At 35.3% G+C, this 26,667-nt stretch overlaps 1 protein-coding gene and 1 long non-coding RNA gene across 4 annotated transcripts in view; one reads left to right on the forward strand and one right to left on the reverse strand.

The window, feature by feature from the left end:
- LOC137858226 (sodium channel protein type 1 subunit alpha) overlaps positions 1-26,667 on the reverse strand; it is a 110,359-nt gene that overhangs the window by 69,594 nt on the left and 14,098 nt on the right. For 2 of the 3 annotated variants that reach the window (XM_068685645.1, XM_068685646.1), the window contains 2 exons: positions 22,691-22,770; positions 1,163-1,481 (listed from right to left, as the gene is read on the reverse strand). In XM_068685645.1, the coding sequence (XP_068541746.1) occupies positions 1,163-1,429 (267 nt within the window). In that variant the 5' untranslated portion in view covers positions 1,430-1,481; positions 22,691-22,770. Of the gene's footprint in view, positions 1-1,162; positions 1,482-22,690; positions 22,771-23,472; positions 23,670-26,667 lie in introns of those variants that run through there. The other variant, XM_068685648.1, reaches the window with a different exon arrangement.
- Positions 8,736-26,667, forward strand: part of LOC137858228 (uncharacterized) — a 120,095-nt gene continuing 102,163 nt past the window's right edge. Inside the window, exon 1 of the long non-coding RNA XR_011097582.1 lies at positions 8,736-9,792. This is a non-coding gene — a long non-coding RNA (uncharacterized lncRNA). The remainder of the gene's footprint in view (positions 9,793-26,667) is intronic.

A 26,667-nucleotide genomic window follows, 5' to 3' on the forward strand; every position in this document is an offset into this window, starting at 1 on the left:
TGTCTTGATATTTATAGAGTTTTCATAATCACAGTATCTAATAATTAAACTATCACCCAAGCTAGCTATCACTATGAGCTGTAAAGCTTTTCTGCTGTACACAGACTGTAACAGAATCATCCTGGAAGGACTGCAGAGTTGTTCAAGGCCAGTTACAACAGAAACTTTAAAAGCAGCTTTACACTCTCCTTATGATATTTCCCACTTATCCTTGCATTTCTCTGATTCCTATATTCTGATTCCTATTCTCTGAATATATGGATATTTCCCTAGAATTTGCTACCAAAGCAGAATCCTGGGACCAAATTGTATTATAGATTGGTTCATGGTGTCATTTTTAAATATAAAGAACCTCAGAGAAAGTGTGGCATATCCCTGTACTTAGTTTAAATAAGTCCTTACTTTTTTTTAAGTTTGCAAAGTATTTCATTTATAATATATGCACTTTTTTGTACATACTATATTATTACACTTAGAATCCTTACATTTATTCAAAACCAAAGACTACTTAGTATGTTTCAGTTTTGATGTTCATATTAATTCAATTATATCAAAGGATATAAATCTGTATAAATTTTGATGTAAACTAAAAGAAAACAATGAATGGTTAATAACCACTAAGGAGATGGGTTGCGTCCTGTGCCATAGGGGACAGTGGGCACTTTGCTACTGATTTAGAGATCAGTGTACAGGAGAATAGATTTAAATTCTGTTTATTTATACCCTATTGTTTAACCAAATTATGCAGTCAGTCATCATGTTACATTTAGTGCCATTTGATAAATTCGAAGTTAAAAATCATACTTTTTAAAATGCATCCTTCTGTAGAGGACTCATGCATGAAGGGCACATGAGGCTAAATTTGTTCTAAAACATGCATTAGCTAAAACAACTTTGTATAACAAGATATTAAATATTTATTACTACCTTTCTGGAAGGTGGAATGTGTATATGTCACTGGCATCTAACACTTTCTGCTATTGTATATCTAGCCCTTTTAACAATGCTCAGCTGTTTCTGCATTATTAGAATGACATTTTCCTACATGGTTGTCAGTTAACAGATGAAGAAACAAACTATATTATCCACAGTAAGTAAATGAAATAAACATGATGAAGCATTCCAAACATTGTCATATGAACAGGATTGATATTAGACTCACTTTTTTATTGATATAATATGGGTCCATGTCTTCCAAGGGCTCTGACACCATTCCTGGAGGTATGTCGCCATATATAAATGGAAGTGTTTTTCCTGCCTCCAAATCACTGTTTGGCTTTGGCCCATTTTCATCATCATTGTCTTTACGATCTTGTTTGGAATTCTTAGCTTTTTCTGCAGCAATACGTTGTTCAATAGCTGCAAGAGACTCTCTAGTGAAGTATTGGAAGCTGTCTGGTCCTGGTGGTACAAGCACTGGCTGCTCCATCTTTTCATCCTGCACATTTTAATTAGCATTCACTCTTCTGCATAGGAAAATTCTAAAAGAAAGCAGAAAATAAAATTTAAACAAACATGTTACAATCACTGAGTAAGAAAGATATAACATTTATTTTGAAATGCTTTTGTTTATGCAATATGTGCTTGTAGCCCAGAAAGCTGACTGTATTTGGGGCTGCATCAAAAGAAGCATGGCCAGCAGGGCGAGAGAGGTGTTTCTCCCTCTCTACTTCACTCTCATGAACCCCCCAGTAAAAGAATGACATGAACCAGTTTGAATGAGTCCAGAATGTGTTTGAATGTGGCCAATGAAGCCACAAAGATGATCGGAGGGCCGGAGCATCTATCCTGTGGAAACAGGCTGAGTGAGTTGGGGCTGTTCAGCCTGGAAAAGGGAAGACTCTGGGAAGACTTTATAGTGGCCTTCCAGCACACCTAAAGGGGCCCTACAGGAAAGCTGGGCCTGTAAGGGAGAATGGTTTTAAACTAAAAAAAGGGAGGCTTAGATTAGATATTAGGGAGAAATTCTTTACTCAGAGGGTGGTGTGTACATTGCAGCTGAAATACATTGCAGCTCAAAAGAATAAACCTGATGAAAGAAAATGCTGCTGAATAATTTTCTGATGACATCAGACATAGAGATGAAATGCATAATTGGACACACGATGGAGTATATTTCTCATGCCTGAATTTCATGAGGTGACTTCACTCTCTACCCATTGCTGGGGTGTTTGAAAAATGATTAGTCGACCTTTCAGGAGAGTGAAGGATCAATGCAGGTCAGTACACTTCAAAATAAGCAAGCGAATGACAGAGAAGTAAGAATAAAAGATGTGGCTGGGAGGGGTTCATATTGACACAGATAAAAACAAGATAAATAAAAACAGAAGTTAGAGAAAGAAGCTGAAAAAAAAAAGAAAATAGGACAGAAATGGAAAAAAGAGAAGACAGCATATCAGTGGGGAAAGAATTAGGAGAGTGAAGAATGTGAAATGGAAAGATTAGGGAGAATGGAAGATTAGAAGTATAAAAAAAAATGTAGAGCTGAAAACAAAGAAAAATTGTAAAGTAGTAAGTAATAAGCCCCCAAATCCTGTAGATCATTAATGCCAGGGTGAGCACAACCGTCTTAAACACACAGAACAGATGTATTCAGCAGTGGAACGCAGTAGATAAATTATGAAAGAGGGGTCAAAATAGTTATGGAATCTGCAACCCATATTTCACCGAGGTGTATACAATCATTAGCTACAATCAGAGAAAGAGATTCTAAAGAAATAAGATTTTGCTTTGTAAAAAAATTAAAAAGGTGCTGATCTACTCGAACCCAAGGTATTAACCCATGCAGACTGTATCCAGAATCAGTTCTCTAAACCTAAAAGACCTAACCTCTTTAAACCTCTAAACCTCATTTCTAATCCTAAAAAGAATCAGCATCTTCCTTCTTCTTTCTCCATTAAGGGTAAAATGGATACAAGTGTACCTGAAGCAATAAGGATTTAAAACCTTCTCTTCCTCTACATAAATAGCATTCTCCAGCCATTCTCCAGATATTCCTCAGCTCCCCGTTTTATGGTTAGGTTTACTTCTGGGAATCAAAAATTCAAGCCCCTAATTACTGAACAATTACAGACACGCAGTTCGCATGCTCTGTCATTAGTTTCTAATATTCAAAAATACACTGTTGCTACTGAGGAAGAAACATAAAAACCTACAATCAGGCTTTTCTCTTCTCAGTTTATTTTAAAAAGGAAGAGACAAAGGGCCAGATTTCTTACCAACTTCTCTCCCTCTGGAGTGAATGATGTATCAGAGATTTTTTTTTTCTCTTCTACATCTTCATTTGTGTTTCATTGACTTTCTGATGTGCAATGTATTGGTAGGCAAGACACTTCAAATTCTGTAAAATAAGGTACTTGGAATTTTTATAGAATAGAATCATTGTGTTTCTTCTGAATTTTCCCCGGTGACATATATTTGTATATACTTTGCAGTGTATGGATTGTTTTAAGAGAATTAATTCCAGAGCACACTCAATATACTCTGTGCACAGACCATCTGTAAACCACATTCAGAAGTCTGAAGTTGTTCAGTTGCATCTGTGCTATTGCACAATGTTGATCTGCCCATGCATATTAAGTCTGAAGCATCTAGAGCTACACTGGATTAGCTACTCATACAACTACCATCTGGGCAATATACATGCAATTAATTCAGCACTTCCATGATGGATCTGACTTACTGTACACCTTACGTAGTCATAAATCTATGCATGCTTATGGAATAACTCCAGATCAAATATCCACAGAGCTTTAAAAAAAATCTAGTCTTTAAGTTTCACCTCGATAAATTTACTAGGCAAAATGAAGGGACTTGTCAGCAGATAGATGGAAAAATGGTGCCTCATCTAAAAGTGATGCCAAAACAGTTGCATGCTGGCCTATGTGGAAGTCAATTAGACTAAGCTCTCTGAAAAAGAGGCATGTTTTGAGAAGATTTTTTTTCTAATCTGAAAAACATATAGTTTACCATTAGCTGCTTTCATGATCTTCATTGCCATAATAACTAACAGTAACAAAAGTTTCCAGAGAATTTGCTCAGGATGATCTTGGCATACTGCAATACTGCAAATACCTGAACTTTAGTAAGCTAATTTATTTCTGTAATTGATTTATGAGCCATAATAGTGTGCTTCTATATTTGATCTTCTGTGACAATACCCCTACATTTAAATTCATCTTCCATTTGCCGTATAATTTAACGAATGTTGAGACGTTGAAGTTCCAGTGGACCCTATGTGATAGAAATGTAGGATTTTGATCGTAACAGACGAGTTTAAACAACACTTATGATACAACAGGTTTCATTCATACTTCCACCTACAGAAACACCTACATAAAGTCTTCCATGATCACTTTTCTGTCAGAATGCTGAGATGAAGCCTAACCTCTAACAAAACCAAACAAAAACTCTTCCTGTTTCTCCCACCCTTTGAGGCACCAAAATTCTCAGCAATATAACTTTTAATATTAGTTAGCATTAATTTTACTCAATAAGCATGGAAGTATGACTAACTTTAAAAAAGCTGTAGCTTCTCAGATTTACTGTATAGCAATGTGCTGTGTGCCATGCTTATCTACATACATATCTAGAACTACATAGATATTAACTTTCTCCCATGGTTAATGCTGCAGGTGTGTAGACACGGTGAACAGACAAGTATGGTATTTTTGTTTTTCAGTTGACATAGCCATGTCAGCCACAACTGAACATGCAGCAAGCATGAATTAGAGGATAACTTATGTACCTTTTGGGGGTAAAACATTGCATGCATCTGAAGTACCAGTGGATTAATACTTCTGCCTCCCCCACTCTACTGTATTCAGCTGTATTCTCCAGTTTCTCAGTTTGGGTGAAGTGATGGTGAGACTAGATTTGTACCCTTCCACAGTGCAATATGAAATGGTGCAGCTCTAGTTCATCAGGGGTGAATGTATTTCCAAGATGAAGCGGAAAGATGAGTGCAAAAGGAAAGGTACTTGAGTCTTTCAACAAATGCATCACATACTCTTTTGCACTGTTACTTGCAGAATTAATGACTCACAGGACTCTTCATTATATACACCCCAAAATAAGATTTGTTACACTTAGTGATGTAAGAAACAAGTAATCTCTCACCACTAATAGAAAATAAAAATAGCATCAAATGAAATATTAAGTGATTAGCAAATGAAACTGGACTGTTTCATTGTCTGGTTAACCTTCCTTTGAATTTCAGAAAGCTACCCTTAAATGTCTGTACACACTCCTGTTTCCTCATACTATCCAGTACTGTGAAACTGATTGCTAAGGGAAAACAGACAAGAGCATTCTGCTAGAGTAAGCAGAATTTAATCTTTGCCATTCACTTTGCCCTTGCCTTGTGAAATACATTATGTTTTTGCTTTTGGCATAAACTAACAAATCAATTTTTTAAAAAATCATACATTTTACTATTTTGAAAAAAAAAGCATCATCATAAAGACTAGTATTAATACTTTGAATTGCAATAAGATGACATTGGTAACTTCACTTTCATTTCAACTATCAGTATATTAGTAAGGTTATCAGTGATATGCACAGGTATTGTCACCTGGCTGATTCAAGGCACAACATAACAAATCACAGCTACTACAAATAAAGGTAAATCAGTGAATCTACATGTGAATTCACACAGCACAAATCTCTATGGAACTTTGTTTCTTATTATTTATTGGCAGAGTTTCTCTGTACTTCTGAATTATCAACTAGTCATTATGATTCATGCCTTCAGAACGCAGAATAAAATTGAATAACCTTCCACAAAGTGTAGATTTTTGGGAGGAGAAGTGGGGACGTGTTGTCAACTATTATGGCTTTATATGCGAGGCCATAGCTGAGGAGTAGACCTTCTTCCTGTCTTCACAGAAGACAAGCCTATATCTGGCCTGTTTATCTCCATTTTAGGGCTACTACAGGTAGCTCTGAAATTAGGTAGCTTATCCAAAGCAACACACTTAGCAGAAGAACAGAAATCAGATTAGGTTCTTAAGACTGCACAATTTTTTGTGACTCCCTGTAGCTCATGTATAAAATTAAATTCAATTCTAATGGACAGATTTATAAAGGAAACATGCATATTATCAGTCTGATAATAGTATTCTAGTATAGTATCAGAAGTAGAATAGCATCAGAACAAGGCACATACTTATGCATTGACAAATAAGTGAATTATCTGAAATACTGAAAGCAATAAAATAACATATATTTGCTCAAGCAAACATCTGTGCTTTGCAGCTAGGTATTTCCATTATACAAGCTGATACCCAGCAAAGATACTGGCACAGGAAAAGAAACATAGAAGGGGAGCAATGAGCAGAGAGGATCACTATTTGCCACAGAGTTGCAAATAATCAAGGGTAGCTATGTGATTTAGGAAGGCAGTTTAGTGCCTCAGTCTAGACTGCCCAACAGCCAGAAAGCAGAAGACAAAGAGAGGAAATGCAGTTAATGTCTGTGATATCCACACTTTTGTATAATTGCTTAGTTTACATCTCATTACATGAGTATTTATATTTAACTCCCCCATCAGCTCTCAGAATTCAGAGCCACGATTTTCCACCAATCAGCAAAACTCTTACACTACCACAGGCAGCAGACCATCTGATCTGTCTTTGCAGTACTCATAGTGCCATCACTATGCAGGATGAAATCAAGATTTACTGGTACAGAAAGAAAGCCCTCAAGAAAACATGATCTTGGCAACTTAATGGTAAGCCTTCATTTGGGAAGGCAGTCATGGCTTCTGATCCCTGCTCCCAAAGCTATTTCCCTATTGTATCCAATAAATTCACTTGAGAAGTTGGATTAATATTGCTGGAGGTGAGAATAATAGTTGAGAAAAAGATTAAGAATATCCAAGAGAAAAGAGGGTTTAGTTGCAGTTTTCACTCCTCCACTCCTACCTCCCCTCAAACATGTATATTGTTAGTCCTTATCCATGTTTGTCATTTAGAGTAAATCAAATGACCACATGATGTGGACACAGCATTTTGTTCATCACTGTTAATTTTATATACGTGTATGCATTGGTTTGATTGCCATTGGACTTCTCATTACATTTTTAAATTTAAGCAATGTATCTCTATAGCTACTGTGCTTTGCTTTAGATTAAAAATAAAGAGCTTGCTTCTGCTTTCTGCTTTGATAGCTTAATTCCATTAACTGCAACAAAGTCATTTCTATTTTAGAAAGCTGAAAAAAAATTGGTTATGCAGTTCCATAGAAAGAAAAAAAAAAATTAAAGGGACAAATCACAGGGCATCTGGATTACTACTCCATCAGAGCAAATACATTTAATAGTTTAGAACTACTGGAGTGCTACCAAGCTGAATGAATTCCATGTGTATTTTGTTCCTGCAGTGTACCTTGTGCAACAAATAGTTGCAGTACAGAGTGCAGAGAAGCGGCCTTTCTGCTTTTTTTCATTTGATCAGTAAAGGGACCCCCTCCTATTGAGAATCAACATCACCATTTTAATAATAATTTTCTAAAGCAATGTATGAAACGTTTTCCTCCATTTATCGTAGCAAACATAATAGTGCTTTTCTTTGGTTAAAAAAATAAATAAACAAAGCAATGTAGGCTATGCAGTACAAGTTATATAAATGTCATGGATTCCTTTTTTTTCAGATGATTTGCATCTCTGAAAATTTCTTACAATTAATAAAAAATTATCACATCATTGTGACTAAAAAAAAAGAAACAAACTTTTTTCAGTACACAGGCTAGGTCAAAGATAAAAAAGTAAGAAAATCTCACCTGTTTTCTGATTAGTTTTGAATAGTTTTCCAATAGAATTTGAGTTAACAATGCTAGTCTAATGCCATTTTGCACAAGCTCCCATCAAATGGACATTCATCAGACTACTATGTCTCAGTCTTATGTCCAGGCACCCCTACACGGGTCAGTAGTCTTAAGACCTGACATCACTCAAGCCCTACCATCCTGTGCCCTAGAAGCAGTATAACTGTGCAGTTAATCTAGCCTAGTGAATATTAAATAAATTATTTGCACTAACAACTATGAATTATTGCAGCTAGTACACAAGCAATTGTACACATTTAGAGCTGGTTTCTGTAGCTCAACTCTGTGTTGCAATTGATATGATGTACTCCCTCCAGGCTACACATTGCCTTGATAAGTCCCTCTGGCACACCTTCTAGACAAAGCCTGTCTGCTTCCTTTACTACAAATGGCACCTATGTTTCAACAGGCCTCATAAAATCCCAGCACCAGTGCTTATTCCCACACTCACTTGTGTCTTAACAGATTCATCCCAAAACACCATACTTCTGACACTGGTGTGCAGCTCACTTGGGAAAACAGCAGCTGAACCATGTGATTCAGAAAAAAAAAACAGCATTCAAAGCAAGAGACACAGAGACTTTGCAGAAGTCATTAATACCATTATGCTTTACTCTGAAGAGAGTAAACAAGAGAAAAACAAAAATAGAAAAAGTAAAACAGACCTCCACTGCTATCTCTCTGAATTTCTTACTGACTCTTAGCTTAAATTTTGCACTTTGGCCTGAGTCATTCAAGCTCTCTCTCTTGCACACAGCTTTTCTCAAAATGGCCAGGAATAACCTTTGGTTTTATTACTCCCAGCTCCTGCATCAGGAGACCACCTGGTCATTGCCATGAGCTCATTAAAATCCATCCACTAATCTGCTGTTTAGTTATCATCCCACTTACCAGAATGAATTTTCTTGGTCATCTCCCTTTCACTAACGTGCCAATTGTCGTCCTGTGATTACATCTTGATTTTTTTACTGAAGCAATACTAAATCCAAGGCTAAAGGTCAGATTTGCTTTCCGCTTGTGCAGGTTCCCTGTGCAGCAACCAGGAAGCTGGTGGTGGGGTGAGCTATCTGGTGTACCCACAGAAAGAATTACTGAAAATGAGTTGTCTAGGTGACATGAAATGGTAAGTTGACTTCCTGTGTGGATGGGTTCTGAGCGTATTTAACTCACCCCATCCATCCATATCTGCCCTTGTGATATTCCACAAAGCTGGTGTTGAAGAGAGAGAGAAAGGCCTACATTAATTCCCAGAAGATGCCTAGCGATTTGCAAGAAGCCTGAATTCAGATCAATAGTCTTGGTCAGTACTATCATTCACCTACAGACTGCCATCTCCCATAGAAGCTGACTCATCATAATTTGTGAGGGTGTTTTGCATAGACATGATGTATCTTAGCCCAAGAAGCATGCATTAGAATATGCTTGTAATAATTATAAGGTTTGAGGCACACAGAGGAGGAACTATATAGGAATTACTGGCTGTAACACATGACTCCAAATAATCACAGTTGGATTTAAGAAACCCAGCTGCACTGGGCTTTGTGTATTAACATTCTCCAATCATTTCTCAAGATTTATTTCCCAGTTTTGTTGTTGTTGTTGTTGTTTAATTCTCATTTATTTCCTCCAGTGTTAAGCTTCTGTGAGATCTGAAAAGACCCTATTCTGTACTCATGATAATTTCAGTTTCATAAAGGAAAAAAAATCTCAAAAATTAGTAGCAGCGATGAAATCTCATTTGCTATTAAATGGTTAACTACAGGCAGCAGCAACAGCATCTGCTGCCTCCGCCACACCCTTTGAACAAAGCCTTATTATGAAAAGCATCAGACTTGCAAAGAAAGGCAGAGCCTGGGAACTAGTATTTCTGCAGAAGCAGTGGTTTGAAACCCATTGTATGAAGACTGTTAGCCACACTGACTTTTATTTAAAAGCAAAGATTTCACCTTTTTTTCTTTTAAGGCGCTGGTGAGTTTCCAGTGATTTAATATTTTATATTCTAACCCTACAATAAATATTCAGGATGCTAATTTTATTTTGAAAATATAAAAATTTAAAGATAAATAATAATACAGTCAGAAGCTACAAGTGATACAATTATAGACTATGAAATCTACTGGTATTTGTATCTGTTTTTTTTGTTTTTTGTTTTTTGTTTTTTTTTTTGCTATTTTTTAATCCTAAGGTTAATCCTAAAATTAGAGAAATGTTCTTCTTTAAAATAAATCATAATGTATATGTACAGTACAGAGGCATTAAATGTTTAGCAGCACAGAAAAATAGTATTAAATTCATTAATTTTGCAATAAGTGTACTGAGAAAACAGGCAAAATGTACATTGAGGGTGACAAAAGAATTAAAAAAAAAAAAAAGCAGAAATGAGTAAACGTCACATTATACCAAAATGTGATATAATACTCAAAGCAGAAGACCATTAATTAGAAATTTCTGGAATATAGCTAGATACTTAAAAATAGCATAAATTATACTAAATTTTGGAGCAACACACTCAGTCATTGAAATTCTGAACCATTTCTGCTACTTCCAGAAAGACCAGATCATCTACTAAGAAGCAGGCTACACTTACTTTATCAAATAAGTTCTTAACTGTGTGGTTAAAAATATGGTTGTAGTGCATATTTAGTGATTATTTTGCAAAGAAACCCTTCTCAAATATAGGTACAGAAATAGAAAAAGGAAAGATCTTCAGTTCCCATAAATACAATTCAATGCACATAAATTGTGTAGTCAAATTATTTAAAAGAAACTGATGAAGTAATAAAAATATAAATTCAAAGGTTTCTATGTTGCCGTTGAACTGAAATTGATATAAGATCTGTTTCATGTTTTTCTGCTCGTGTGAATAAGAGCTCAAATAAGAGCAGTGACATGGTACAGGGGAGAACATTGCACACAATGGCAGCTCTAACTAAAGGCAACTACATCTCGCAAATTCAGCTTTTCTGTTGGGGAAAATGACGCACTACCCGTTTTAAAGGATTTGAGATTGATGATTAAAATGCTTTTCAGCTTTTCTTATAATTCCAAATAAACATTTGTCTTTTTAATGATTTTAATTAACTCCTGCATTTGTGATTTAAACAGCTTCTTGCTGTTTCTAAACTATTTTTTAATGTTGTAATTGAGGTTACAGTGTTTTGGAATATATATATATATATATATATATATATATTTTTTTTTTTTTTTTCCTAAATAGTGATTTTTAAGTTAGCATAGCGAGTTATAATATCTTATGGTCATTCAATATCTTAAATAGTTTGAAGATACATGTAAATGAGAGGATTTGTCATTGTTCTCCCAGAACTCTTTACTCTGCTAACAGCATGAAAGCTAATTCTAGTCTGCCTAGATGAGAGAAAGCTTCAGCCATTCCCAGGGTAAGGTATCGATTTAAAATACAGCCAGCTGAGAAACAATGCCTGGAGGCATTCCTTAGCATGTCATTCTTGCTGCCTGATCAATGCATTTGAAGGCAGAGCACAATTTTGTGCCAGACACAGAGCTGAATAATGTTTCTGCAAATGTCATAGATACCACCTCGTTGCATGTGTATAAACCAGTGAGAAGCCAAAGGTGGGTTTTGTTGTTGTTTGTTTGTTTTAAAGAATTCCTACATGTGTTTAAGATCAGGAAGAATAACGGAAATAAATTCATTACATAAAAGATAATATCCAGTTATGAAGATAAAGTCTTTGGTACGTGAACAATGAACACTGTCAGAGAAGAAACGAATGCAACATGTAGGTCATGGCCCTAAAGAACGGAAGGGCATTTAAGGCTGAGGGAAACAGGTACAATTAAGAAGCTAAGAAATGATCTTGTTACCTTGACTGAGGCTGGGATTAATGGGGGACTTCATATACTATTATATGCATATATTAATAAGTGGAAATTACATCAAACAATCTATTTTTGAGGAAAAAGTCATTAAAAGTTATAGATAAAACAAACTTCTCTGGGTTCAGAAATTTAGAATAAGAGTTGGTTTGTTACTCCTTTTTATCCATTTTTCCATATTTATTGCTCTTAACATTCTCATTTTTATGAGATAACAGATGAACTCTTGATCCCATTGAAGCTGTTCTCAAAACATTCTATTGACTTCATTCATGAAAGTTTTATCACCTGATTGATATATTTAAATTTTATCTTGAAGAAAAATTCTGATTTATGCTATATAAAAATGTTATTTCAGTTCAAACCCTTTGACTTACCTTAAAGTAGATGCACATTAACCTGGAGCAATACTTACCTTTAGCTTTCTTTTACATAATGAAATTTTACCACCAGACATTTATATTTGATACAATGCAGTTTCTTTTTCTGAACTTATTTTGATATTTCAGTGCTGTAGGACTAATGGATTAAAAATAATTGCAAGATACTTGTATTGATAAAAGCACTATTGCAACTTACGTAAATATACATACCCATCATTTAGTAACTTTAGTAAAATGATATAGTGTTTATAAAATCATTATTGTGGAGGTCCTCTTTCTAGTGAGAATTAGTTCTCAGGCTTTAAGTTGTGGGTTGGTAAAATGCTTTTCACATATGACGTTACAAGCCATATGACATAAAATGTCAATGGAAATAGATGTTGTGAAAGTGATTGTCAGAGTGGGAAAGTTTGAGGATGGTGGCAAGGATTTAGTCTGGGGAAGGTCATAAGAAAATATATGAAAACTGCATCTGAATTTTCTCTCTCCCTTTTTCCTCTTCTTTTTTTTTTTTTTTTTTTAATCAAACTCTCCCTCTCACCTCCTGATTTTTTTTTCACCTTTCTGTCAAGTCCATGAGGATCTTGAAACAAATATTGTCTTTAAGTAAACAGGTTCTAGGGAGTGAGGTGCAGCTGTGCTCCCTCACTCCCTGTCTACTTTCATCTTCCCAGGTAGCCAGGCTTTCTGGAAGCTGAATGCTAGGTGGGGTAATTTTGGGCTTTTCAGGTTCTGAAGATAGGTCTTCCGCTGAGCTGGGTGGCAAGGGAGTTCTTGGGTGAACTACAGGTTGACAGCAGAAGCTTGGAGAAAGCCAGAAAGTGGGGACAGAGTTGAATGTAGCCAAAATATTCCCAAACCAATAAAGGCCAAGATCAAAGCTACCACCATTGTAAAAGACTTCATGGTTTACCATGATTGCTTAATAATTATGTGAAAGGAGAGGAGGTAGTAATTCTCAGTCTTTTTCACTTTTGTTGTGATAGAGCTGTTCAGACAAAATAGGCCACAGGACTGTGTGATATTTGGCAGAGCTGTCTACCAACATGTCTAAAACCAATGCTGAGCCTGTACTGCGTGATAGAACACTCAGCACATCACAAATTCCTTTATGGAACTGTGGTGTCCAAAATGCTGAATAAATAGTGCACTGGCTGAACTGTGCTCTCTCAGCATGGTCTCTGCTACCATCCTACTGTTCATCAGCACATTCCAAGAGTAAAAAGATAGAATACATCTCCAAGTTCAGGTACCTTTGTAATAATATAAACCTGATACTGAATTTAGTGAAACTAGAAGAGGGAGTGGGGAAAAAAAGCTGCTGAATAAATACCTGCATAATCCTTACATGTTTTAGTAACTATTAAAGGTAATAGTGGTGGTTATGAGAGTGTAGAACAGGAGGTATTTTTTCAGTGAGAACACGATGGTCTGATACATAACAGATGGCCAAAGCACAAGAATGTGAATAGGTACCTTACACAGCCTGTCCCAGAAACTGAAGAAACTATGACCTCTAAGAAGGGACCTCGGTGAAAATGTGGGCTATATTACAGAATCAAATCTTAATATGCTTATTTTTAAAATATATTTAATTTTTCAACTTATTTTTCTCAGGCTACTTCTGTACTATGTTTTACAGAGTGCAGCCAAATCTGCATTCTGTCACAAGCTTCTCCTGACAAAATACGTATCTGTCTATACTGCCTTTTATAGGAACTCCATCTGGATTTGGGAAGCTGGTTGCTTGCAGATCTTCAAGTTTGCAGCAGCAAGTACCTTTAGGCAGATGTACCCTGTTCAGGGTACAATTTTGCTTTTGTACCTGAACAGCAGACAGCCAAGATGTAGTCATACTGAAGAATGCAGGCAGAATATACAGCTGTAGCTATTTTAGTCTCCAAGCTCCCTTCAGAAACATCCTATTCAGCAGCATATACAAAGCCCTGCTGACCCATGTTTTAATTACCTGAGACTTCTTTACACCACCTCTGCAGGTACAAAGTGTTTGCAAATTCTAGGTGTAGTGATACGTCCCAGTCTACCAATACTTAACGCAGTAGCTTGGCACATGAAAGGTGAGCAACCAAACCTAAAGGCTGCCAAGGTTAGTGGTGTCTATACTACTAGCACTCACAATAAAACCAACTCTTATATGTTTCATGAGTCCTTGCCTATGTTTTGGAGCCAGGCTATGCCTAAATCTTAATGTATTTTTTTCCATACATATCTGAGACAGAATCTTTCTTATACATCCACAAGGTAATAAATGTCTAAGTCTCTCTTTGTTTTCTATTAAGCTTAGGAGAATGAAAATTTCCTTGGCCTTATCAAAAGAGATGCAGGGTGACTTTAGGCCATGTCATCCTGCTGTATCCATTCTCAGAAAATATAGGACCCCTTCTCAGAGGGTCTTTGCAGCCTGTTTCTTCATTATGACAAATACCTTTTTTAGATGTCAACTCCATTGGTCAATTTTCAATTTACATCAACACTGTGCTATTGAAGAAGGCTCCCAGTCACATTTAGCAGAAAAAAATATCTGCAAAGCTTTCTCATTATTGTCTTCTTAATCTATTATTTTTCAAGATATCTTCCAAAACTCTCCTGTGATTTGGCTGATCACCTACCAAAACAACTTCACCTTAAATGTCTTATTTCTGTCTGTGCCATATAACATTTTTCAGTACACTTATATAACATGCTGTGTTGGGCAGTAATTCACTTTCTTCCCATATTTGAGTAGTACATACAGATTTGTTTCTTAGATTCCATGGAAGAATCCTTACTTTTAATAGCTACACAAAAATATCCATATGTATGCAAGACAACAGGTAACATGGGCGCAAACTGAAGTAGAAGAATTTCCAGGTAAGAATCTGGAATTTAAGAGGTATTAAAATTGTGTAGTTTGGAGAATCGATATGATGGACTGCATTCAGTAGCAGAGCCTGACAGCCAGAAAGCACAAAGTTTTTAAGAACAAAGTCTCTGAAAATTCCAGAGGTAAAAATATGCCCTACATATCTTCAATGCAGAATTTGAACTAAGATAACTCATCAACATCTCAAGAAACAAAAATAATATATATTATGATCCCTGAAAGTTAATTATTGATTTGGGAGAGCCACCTGAATCAGAATTATTATGCAGAGAAATCAGACCTGCAGACCACTAAAGAGAAGGGTAACTTGCTTATTTTGTAGATTTCAGAAAAGTGCTAATCACAATTTTACTACCCACAGTCATTATTTAGCCATTCACAATCTTTCACACGAAAGAGAACAAATGGCTCATATTTCATATCAGGAATTTTTCTGAACAGACAGCAAAAGGCATAAGTCATTCTTTTCCAAAGTGCTAAGCAATCAAGAATTCACACAGAAGTCAATAAGAAATTCTTGTCACACTGTTTTGGACATTGTATTTTTCTGTCTAAGCACATAAATATAGACTTAGACATGTAAGCTTTGACCTATCTTATGAAATTTTAGCTCTAGCTCATAGTCAATCTTTAGTCACTGGAGAAGAAGAAAAAAAAAAAAAAAAAGCCAAAATAGACCATAACCAGCATTTCAGAATCCTGCTAAGCATATGACCCTGAAAAAATGTCACTGATGAGATGCCCATAGAAATCCTATGGGCAAAGAGGCCAAGAGAATGGGAAAATGGGAGATAAAATCTTTATTAAAAGACGTTTACTACTAGAAGACATGTACTGAAGAGAGATGTGTTTATCTGTTTTGGAACAGAGAAGTAGCTTTTAAAAATAAAAATGAATATTTATTACTCCACTGCATTTTTTTTTTTATTAATTGATCGACAACATTTTTTTTTTTGTCTTTTTTTTTTTTTTTTTTTTTTTTCTATTTGGTCAAGACAGTGCTAGCTATTGGCTAGGAATTAGGCAGACGAACATAAGATGGGGGTACTCTATCACCTAATTTGCTTTTACGGTGGTAGCATGTCTGGTAATTTATTATTTCCTGCTATTGAGAAGTATGCATTTTAGTTTCTCCCAGCACAGCCATTAAATATTACTTAGTGTTGGTTCAGGGTTAACCTGAACTTAGGCTTAACAGATGTACAGAAACCTCTTAAGGGGAAAGAAGAGGGCATGTCTGAAGTCAATGCCCATAAGTGACAGACTCACAGACAGGCTGTGTAGCAGCTAGACAGGATATAACCTAGAGTCAAAATTACCAGACATACTATCTAAGAGATATGAGAATCTTCTACCAGACTGCAGATGTAGGGCTCCCATAAACTGTAAGAATTCCTGGACTGGCATTAGATATAATAAGTAGAGGTTTTTAAAGAAGTCCAAAATGTGTAGGCCTTTCTAAACTGTTACTTCTTTTCAACTTTAATGATAACTAAAGCAGATGTTGCTGTTAGCAAACCAAAGGATTCTATGGTTCCTTCTAGTTTGTATGGCCAGTGTTGCAAAATACAACTTTCAAATAATTAAGAATGAAAAGACTAAAAACATCATTTGAATAAAATATTTTTTGATTGAAATTCTACTTAAAAGGTACTTAAAGTAATTAAGTTTTATTTTATTTTATTTTGGTAGCATCATTGCTCATAAATATATCAATAAAGCTATAAACTAGTGTCTACTTTATGTCCCATTTATGAAACTTCAAAGCAGGGACAGTCCTCATACCTGGTAACACAAGACTGTGTTTGTAGCCTACTTTTTTATATTTTATTGTATAGTTGCCACTTATTACAGATGACTAGGCTATGGACATCTTCCACTGCACACTCCTAAAATGTTGCTTTTGTATTAGACTCAGAGACTGGCTGAGGTAGGAAGTCACCTCTGGAGATTGGCCACCCCAACCCACCCTGGGCATGTTGCTCATGGGGGAACATGCAATCAAGCTTTGAGTATGTCCATCAATGGAGACTCTCCACCTGGAGAACCTTGTCCAGTGACTGGAACAAACATGTCTCTGTTTTCCTCATTTTTTAAAGGTTAACTGTCTCACAGTATACGAGATTTATCTGTAACTGTTCAGAAACTCTTTGATATGAAATACCCTTTGAATTGCCAGATAGAATTAGTTACAGTGTAATTTTGAAAAATTAGTGGTCCTTTGAAGTATATAAGATCATTAAGTTTCCTACTCTACCAGGAATAGTATGGAAACCTGACACTACTAATGCAAATCATTTGTTTGTTTTCATTATCTTTACCAGACTTAGAAATTTTATTTTTTTTTCTTTCAAAATATGCTTTTGTAGTATAATAAAGTTATTTCAGAAAATTTTCTTACACTTTTATAGCCCAAACATAAATTCTGTTTCTGTACAATTCTACAACTAGTTTTATACTTGTCCATCAAAAAGTAGACAACACAACATCCTGAAGTAATATTTTGCAAGCCTTCCCTATCTAGGTGTGTCAGCAAAAGTTTTGTAAACTCCCCAGTACCAGGAAATAATACCAGGAGCTGAAGTATTTTCCATCATGTTTTATGTATATTGAGTGTAGCTTTCTTTTCTCACACCCTGCGTAAGTCTTACTGATAAAGTAAAACAAAATCAATATCAATACAGTTAATCAATAAAGTTAAACAAAATCAATTTATTTTGCCACTAAACGGAAATGTATTTGTAATGATTTGTGTACACTTTTTCATGTAAGTTTTCAGAATTAATAAAAAGAAATAAAACAGGTCTGGGGTTGATTTAGTCCAGTTAGGCATCTGATTTCACTAGGTACTTTCTAAATTGGTCTTGCATTTCTTGTAAGCATTGATTAACAATCTTCCAGACTTCAATTTAATTTTTAAAATTAGTATTAAGCAATCTATGTGAAGATGTGTCCCTCTATAACTGTCATAGATTAAAAAAAAAAAAAAAAAAAAGAGAGAAAAACAAATAAATTTGAACTGTATAGCTTCTAAGTATAAAGTTCCTAAAGGACATTCCAGACAATATTGTTTTGTTTCCTTTTCAGAAGTTAATTCAAAAGTTAAAATATTGTATCTACCTTATTGCCATGTTATTCCAGTTTGTGAATTTATTTAGGCTATTTTAAAGTCATACGCTAAATAATTATTCTGCACAATAAAATCTTATTACCTCTTCCTAAATATATATATATATATATTAATATACATATTTATACAAAAATATTTCTTTTGTTTCCTCTGTAGCTTAAGAGACGATGCATTAATCAATGGAAAGAAATACTCCTGGATCCTGAGACACAAGCACCTCTCATTAAATACAGCTGACCCTGGCACAGATTTCACTCATTTTAGTTAGTAGTTTCCCAAAGAATTTCAGGACATAACTCAAGAGTTAGCTCACATGAGAAGGCATTCCCTGTAGACAGGGTGCATATGGTCTCTAGATTTTTAAGGACAAGACACTTTGAAGAAACAGAGTATCTCATGTCACTTTGTCTTGGCATAGAGGGAGCCAAAATATCTAATAAAATCAGACCATTTTCCTTGAAGTGGAGGTATCATTGATAATTCGGAATAGTAGGTCTGTAAGTATTCCTGTTTTGAGACAATATGAAGTCCTGAAAATATGGTAAAGGGTCATCCTTTCTTATCCATCTCCCCTAGTGTGTCTAAAGAGAAAATAAGTTGATCTGAAAGCATTATTATTTTGAGGTGAGATTTCCAGATAACGTCTGGATTACATACTTAAGCTTTAAGAATACATGTATTTGTTTATTTTAATTGAGGATAACTTATTTTTTCCATTTAGTATCAGTGGCTTACGTACTTTAAGATCCTAAATTAAATCTTATATAAGATATATTTAGGTTGTCTGTTTCTGAAGTATTTTTTGTATCTTTCTGGAAGGGTGTTGTTCCTTGGGTATCTACCTCTTTGTAGATTTACAGAAAAATAAGGTCAGAAACAATTATCAGAGGCCCCTCTACTACACCTCCCTGCCCAAGTCAAATCACTAAACCTATTTCCTGACATATGTTTCATCTAGCCTCTTCCTACAGACCTTCATAACTGATTTCAGAGCTTCCCCTGACACTCTCTTAGAACTGTTTGCCATCCTCACTATTAGAAAGTCCCTCACAGTATCTCATCTGGATGAGTCTATTTCTGCAGTCTTTCTTTCTTGTCCTACCTGCTATGGATGCAGAGAACAAAAATCACCTCCAGTATTCAGCTTCTAACCACCCACTTGCCTCTTTCATTCCATTTTCATTTCTAGACCTACTCAAGAAATCCTTCCCAAGCTTCCATAAGAGCCCTGTTGAGGCATTCTTTCAAGCAGCACCTCTCATCTTCCTCAGAAAGATCTCAGTCATGATTTCCTATTGGCAAGTAAATCTGATAATAATTTGAAGCAAAACAGTCAGATACTTTAAAACATTAAATAAAATGAAAGACCTCTGAAGGAAACACTATTAAAGACTAAGTAGAAAATGGAGTCCAGGGAGGGATGAGAGGATGGAAGCATTGCAGGCCAGTACATCTGGAACACCATCAAGTCACTGGCTTAAAATGCACTTACATGTAAATAACCAAACATTTGAAAGCTTCCTTCAAATCCATTACTTCAGTTAAAAAGTAGCATAGTTGCTGCTTAGCTTTGTCATCTTTGAACAAAACCACTATTAAAAAAGCCTATTAGAGTCCCACAAGCCTCTAGATTTATTCCTATTTTTTTCTTGCTGACATTGACAGGATTTGTTTGTTGTTGTTTAGCATGATGATCTTTAGTGTTATGAATTGCATTATGAAGTAATTTTTAAAAAGAACATTCTATAAGCAAATTAGAGAATCTGTTTAAGGAGTAGAAGTAAGATGAAGGAGATTGATCCACATGATAATTTATTTCAATACCTTGTTAGCAAGATAGATGGAATGAGATGGGGAAAAGCACAAACTGATCTGGATGTTTTTGAGACCAAAAATGGAGGGGTCATGTCCTCTTTTTCTCAGAGACTTGTAAAAAAATGGGGAAACAAGTAAAAAAGGAGGATAGAGACACTTTAAAATAGAACACTGGAAAGACAGAAATGCACTGCTGAGACAGAAAGCGATAAAAACTTATGTATAGAAAAAGCAATATAATCAGAATTTCCAAGCACAGAGGAAGGAGACAGAAAGCTTCTGGGGCTGATAAATGCAGACAATAAGTAAAATGGGATCTGAGTCAGAAATGTGGTATTTCAAGTGATATTTAATATGGCTGGGTGCTACCCAGAATTTTGGTAATAGGCTTAAAATAAAATCAATTATATTTTTTCCAGTACTAAATAGCACATTAGAAGACTGAAAGGGGCCCTGGAATGACACACAACGGTGGAAATGGAAGAGAGAGAAAAGGTGACAAAAAAACCTGTAAGAGGCAGGGGACATGAAAACATTGAACACCCATGTATTCATTAAGACATTACTGTAATTCTTTAAATAAATATTACTAATTGAATAAAAATGATCAGTATATTTTACAGAAATTGGACTAACCTGGCTACAGAACACACTACATTTTCTCAGTCTATATTTGAAATTTAACTGATTACATGACCTATACCAAATTTTCAAATATTACCATAAAACTTTTGGAAGTTTTCATTGATAGAAATCCATTGAGAATAAACCTACAACTAGAAAAAATGGAAGTGACATATACCAGAACTATTCACCTTTGGGAAAAACATTTGGAGATAATGCATGATATCGCCAATCTCCCTACAATAATCAGCTCACTCAGAAACATCATCTGTAGCTTTTAATGGGTAAAAGTTACCCAAAGGTTCTTTTTTCCATTTTAACATAGTCCAGCTTTACAATTTTTCCCTTTGAGCAACTTGGTCTCTTAAGTGTTCTGAATTATTCTGCTAGAAAAAGTCTAATGGTATTCCTTATCTAATATGTCTTACTGATGCCATCATATTTTTTCTCAGTTTACAACTGTTCATATATATTGTTCAATTTTTAATACATCTGCCAGCAAAGGAAATTTGGTTTGTGTTTTGCTGTGTTTCTTCTGGCATCAACACAAAGTCTCCAGGCCAAATACAGCTCTCTCTTACTCTTGCGGAATCCTACTGCCTCCGATATGTATCCTCTGTCTTCAGTGGAGAAACTGAAGGATATGCTTCTGCAATTGCAAGAGAATCAACAAATCTATTCATAATATTTTGCCCAAAAGACCCAGCATGTTTTCCCGCAGGTGAATTGGTACTGGATTCGAGAAAATGAATAAAATGAAAAAAAACATATATATCTAGAGGAGTATCGAACACAGTTCTAACTACATACACAAAATTAGACCAAGCCTGTGCCACTTTTCAAAAAATATTTGCAAAGAAGTACCCACTTCTTCCTAGTACTGCCAGACAATTTCAGAGCAGAGCAATCTTCACAATTTAATCTTCAATTCTTCAATTTAAGTTAGCCAAACGGATCAAAAAATACCATTTAAGGGAAAAAATCCAGTACTAAGCTTTTTGGCTTTTCTACCTGAACGCATTTGCTTCTCTTAGTAACATATAAAACTTCTAGAATAGGAGCCCAAATGTTGAAAAGAGGGCAGGCTGTGGTGTGATACAGATAGTAGCAGTGAAGTAGAAGCAGTAGCACCTTTAAAAGTCCACAATCACCTGTCCTTTAAAGTCCTTGGCATTGGGATAATGCATTGAGGAGAAGAGTCATATTCACTGACATTCAAAAGGCTTTCTACTTCAAGGCCACCTTAGTTTTTAAAATGCAGTAATCAATCATTTGTTTTAGCTTCCCAACTCTTGACAGATCTTGAAGATTCTTAACTCCAGAAACGTCAAAGCAAGTTAAGGTTCTAATATAACAATTTAAATATAGATTTCAATGATCCATAGTAAAGTACTCTTACCATTGATATAAAGTAGCATTGCTAACAGCTTTTAGGATATAGGATTCTATTATATACATCTATACCATTTTCCTGAAAGTCATTATAGTCATGCTTCACATATGTATTTTTTTCTAAAACGATACTATGCAAATTGCTCTTGTTTACCTAAAATTTCCCTAGAATTGTTTAGATTATATGATTCTGATTCCTTATAAAATAAAAACTTGACCTTTCCCCTTCCCTCCCATCATGTTTACTTCCTTTAAAATAATGAAAACTATTTGTGACTCTACTTGACTAACTGAGGACAATCAGATTAAGGCTGACTTCCTCTAACTTGTTTTCTTGTGTCTAAATATTTCAGCAAATATTCAAGATCACACAAATTAGGCTCAAGAGAATAAACTAACAGGGTGTCAGTCTTGTCAACAATCATCATGTTATTGCTTCACATTAATTCTCAGAGTCATTTTTAGCACAATTTTAGTCTTTTTTCCTTTGTACTTTATATTAACAGAAGGGTCAAGCTTGAAAAACATAGAAAAAGCAGGTGTGTTTCAAGAATGCAGTACTAACATCAGGCAATATAACTCGAGAGTTCAACATCATAACTACAAAATAAGCATTTCTGTGATAAGTAAGTTTGGATAGATTTTTAACAGTGACAGCAAAACACAAATCCATTTTCAAATGCTGCAGAATGAGCAACCACAACTTTTTCAAAGAGGGGATGCAGCAGCCAGCCCAATCCAAAACAAATGAATTCAAGTGGGAGTGTGTTAAGCGCATACCTCAGACAAGCAGCAGAGAAGAAATCCATTTTAGAAGAGATGCTGAAAGAGCTTGATGTCCACCTGGCAAATTTCTTGTGCTGTTTGAAAAAGCAAGACGGTTCAGATTATGAACCGAATTATATTTATAGCAGTACAATCAGTCTTGATCTGTATGTAAATAAAAACAAGGTTTTCTAGCAAAGTACAGAATCAGAAAGGCTGGAGAAAGAGGTAGATGTGGAAAGAAGGGGAGGGGAAAAAAAGAGGAGGGAGCCCCTTCCACCTTCAATAAACCTCAGCCATTTGGATTTAGCCTTAAAGAAGAGCTTCTCCATGGGAAGGAAAGCTGTACACTCCTGCAAAGCTAAGGTCAGCCCTTTGTATGTTTCCATGTGAAGGAACAACAGGAACAACATAACTTCTGTAACTTCTAAACAGTTTAGGGGAAAAATCTTGAATAATAAAATTCAAAAAACAAACAGGCAAAAACAAAACAAAACAAAAACAAACAAAAAAACCCACAAACAAACAAAAAGGCAAGAATTCAAATACGTAAGTCCAGTGAAATCCATCTTGTAACAGAATATTGTACTGCTAAACACACCTGACTGCAGCTTTAAAATCATTTTTAAAACCACCAAACTGTATTTGCTCCTTACTTATATGCTTAGCATTAACTACAAAGCAAACATTTGAATATGATATTAAAATAAAATAAAAAAAAAAAAGTTGGGTGGACCCCATATGAACAGACAATGTAAGTAAACTGAGGTCTAGGATTTCATGTCCTGCTGGCTTACCTGATAAAACATGAATTTCAAATTTATTATGAGGAAAAAGAAAAATAAAACCCCAAGATATAGCAATGATGAAATTCTCTCTAATAAATGCGTTCAGATTCCCAGTTCCAAAAGATTACCAAGTATTCACGAATTGCTGCATTGCATTCGCACTGGGAAGAGGAAAAAAAAAAAAAAAGAAAAAAAAAAACAACAACACTGCAGTATCCTCTCTGCTTCATCCTCAGCTTCCTGTTCTGAGGCTCACTCACTCTGTGGTACCTAATACAAATCAGCAAATAGCGGGCCAGAATAAAAAATAAAAAAATAAAAATAAAAAAAAAATAAAAAGCGTGGGGGGGGGGGATAAGGGGAGGATGGAGAGAGACCGTCAGGGGATAGAGACATCACCTTGAAGGACAGCCCCATCTACCGGCAAAAGCCGTGAATCGGCTGTTACCAGCAGTTTTTTAAGTGGCTAATAAAATCTACAGCTCCGTGTTCCTTCAGCAAGGGGGCAAGGATTGTGCTGAGAAGTATTTCCTCATCTACTGTTAAACAAGTAAAAATTCGTACTAGTTTTCATTATTTTCTGTTAATTATTTGCCTCTGAAATGTGAGATGGAAATTGGGTACAGGTATTCCGTTACAAAAGCACCAAAAAACTTTTCAGACCAACCTCTGCCACTGCTAAGTGCTACTTATCCTTGTCTTATTCTACACTTCTCCACAGAGTAGCAGAGGTAGATTCAACATGTTTAGTCATGGTTTCAACCCAATAAATAAATAAAAAGGAAAAAGGTTCTTTTGGTAGAGTCATATGATATTTCCATCTATTACAGACTGCATTGCCAGTCTCCCAGCCTGGTACATGACTACCTTGTCAGTATCAGATCTATACATTACAGTGTTTGCAGATGGCAGCTGGGCAGCCAGATCTGGAATCTAAACAAAAAAGGCTTCTTTTTAAAATTCAGACTCCTAAATAACAGTAAATACTAATACAGCAAACTGCAGCTGTGCTGGATCAGCCTCAGTTTTGAGCTAAATCAGACAGCATTATACATTTCTAGCTTTTCTTCCTTGACAAAAAGTGGAACTAGGATGGCTTTCAGAAAGCACTTGAAAACCATAGATTCACTCATGCTGGAAAAAGATGCTGGGCAGTCACTAAGAAGGTGGAAGGTGCACAGTAGAGGGGCCAAAAATAAAAAGACAATTTTTCATTATACAATGCATTTTTGGAATGTAAAGATAGAACAAAATAAAACAAATTAATACCTTCATGCAACAAGGCTGTCATCTGTGGTATAACAGATACTTACAGATATTATAACATAACCTGCAGTTCAGTGATCCAGGCAGATATTGTGAATTTGATCCCCTAGATTCAGATTCAGTATTGTTCTGATTCATTCATTTTCAATATTTATATATCTTGAAGTTTTGATTGCTTAAATTTCACCTGAATCTAAATTATGTAAATTTCTCTAACTCCAGGTTGTGGCTTGACACTCTTGGCCCTTTACCACAAACACTTGGAGTCTCTTAGTACAATAACTAATTTGCAAGTAGGTTTGATAAACCTAACTTGCAATTTAGGTTTATCAATAGAAATGTCATTGTAACAAGAACAATGAAGTCTAATCTCAAAATTTTTAAAATATTTTCTGTGCAAATATTACAGTGATTAAAAGAACACAGCAAGCAACCTCAAGACACTAAATATTTAGTTAAAATACACCATCATACATCCAGTAACACTCAGATACTGAGAAAAAAGTTATATAGCCTATATCTCTAATGGCAAGTTTAATAAAAATACTATTGTTTCTGGAAAGGTTAATATCAATAGAAAAAAAATGTGGTGGTGTGGTGGGCAATATTTTGCATTTTTTTTAAAGCATGCTATGAAAAGTTATCACCTTTCATATGTCCTCTGCACAGAAAAAGACCAAGCTGTAAACAACCATGCAGCTTTTATCCTTTAAATGTGTCTGACCACTAGAAAGACTTTACATGCTTTCCAGCACTGCTATCATGCTACCACCAGTTTTGAATTTAGCTTTCATGCTGGCAATACTGGTAGGCTACTAAATAGTACAGGCAGGTCCCCACTACCTATATGTGATTCCATTCTATGACCCTAAGGTATGAAGAGTCATAAACCTTTATCTTATTATTATTATCAGCCAACAGGCTCTTGAATTCTTAGTTGGATATAATTATAAAAGCTGTGTAATATATATATATTTTCATATCCTTGCAAAGTTCTTCAGGTTCACAAATACAGGTGACAAATTACTTGCAGGTGACAAATTACTTAGTAGTGATAGTAGCACTTCTGACTCAAAATCATCCTTAAAATTTGAAGTACTAAAGAGATGTTAAGAAATCATTGCTGATTCCAACTGATCATTCCCAGAAATCTTTCCATTCATGGAGGGTATTTCTGGAAATAGTGAATTGTTAGATGCTTATAAATACAGACTTATCACTAGGTTAAAAGGCAGAATAGTTACACTTCAGCTTGGAACTTTAATATGAATTCCTCCAGTACTGGCTACAGTTTGGGCATATTTGATATTTTACAGGCATAGCTCCGGCAAGATGTTCCATTTTGAAATCAGCTGAACACCAAAATGAAAAAAAACAACAACAACAACAACAAAAAAATAGAATCTGGATAGCTTAAACAATAAATATAGTGTAGTAAAAGTCTTTTAGGTACACTTAGGTGTCTACAGGTTTAGTCCTGAACATAACACTGAACATATTAAGTTTCTCTCCAGCTTAATAATAATTTCAGTGTATCATGAATGCATGCAGTTTACAGAAGTCCTAAAAGGACCTTCTTTAAGTATCACTAGAGGTGCAGAATAAGATGCTTAATATAACCACTGACTTCAAGAAATCTTCAAATATCTTTAGCAAAATACTGAAGGCTTTTTCAGGTAGCATTTCCTTCAGCCCAGATTTCACTGGACACACTGGTATTACCAAGTGCTCAGGTTCAGCTCCACCAGTATTTGGTGTCAGGAAAATTAATATTTGTGGTTATCTTAAAAAGATCCTTTCATGGCTCCTTGAACCACAGCAAGTCATCTGATACAGGGTTTGATAGAGTCAGAAGAGTTTATCAACACAACAGCAACTTCCTTCTAACAGCTAAAGTGCTAAATCCCTTGATCGCTTATAATTTTAATGTTTTAAACT

The sequence above is a fragment of the Anas acuta genome, chromosome 6 (genome assembly GCF_963932015.1).
Source record: "Anas acuta chromosome 6, bAnaAcu1.1, whole genome shotgun sequence".
NCBI lineage: Eukaryota > Metazoa > Chordata > Aves > Anseriformes > Anatidae > Anas > Anas acuta.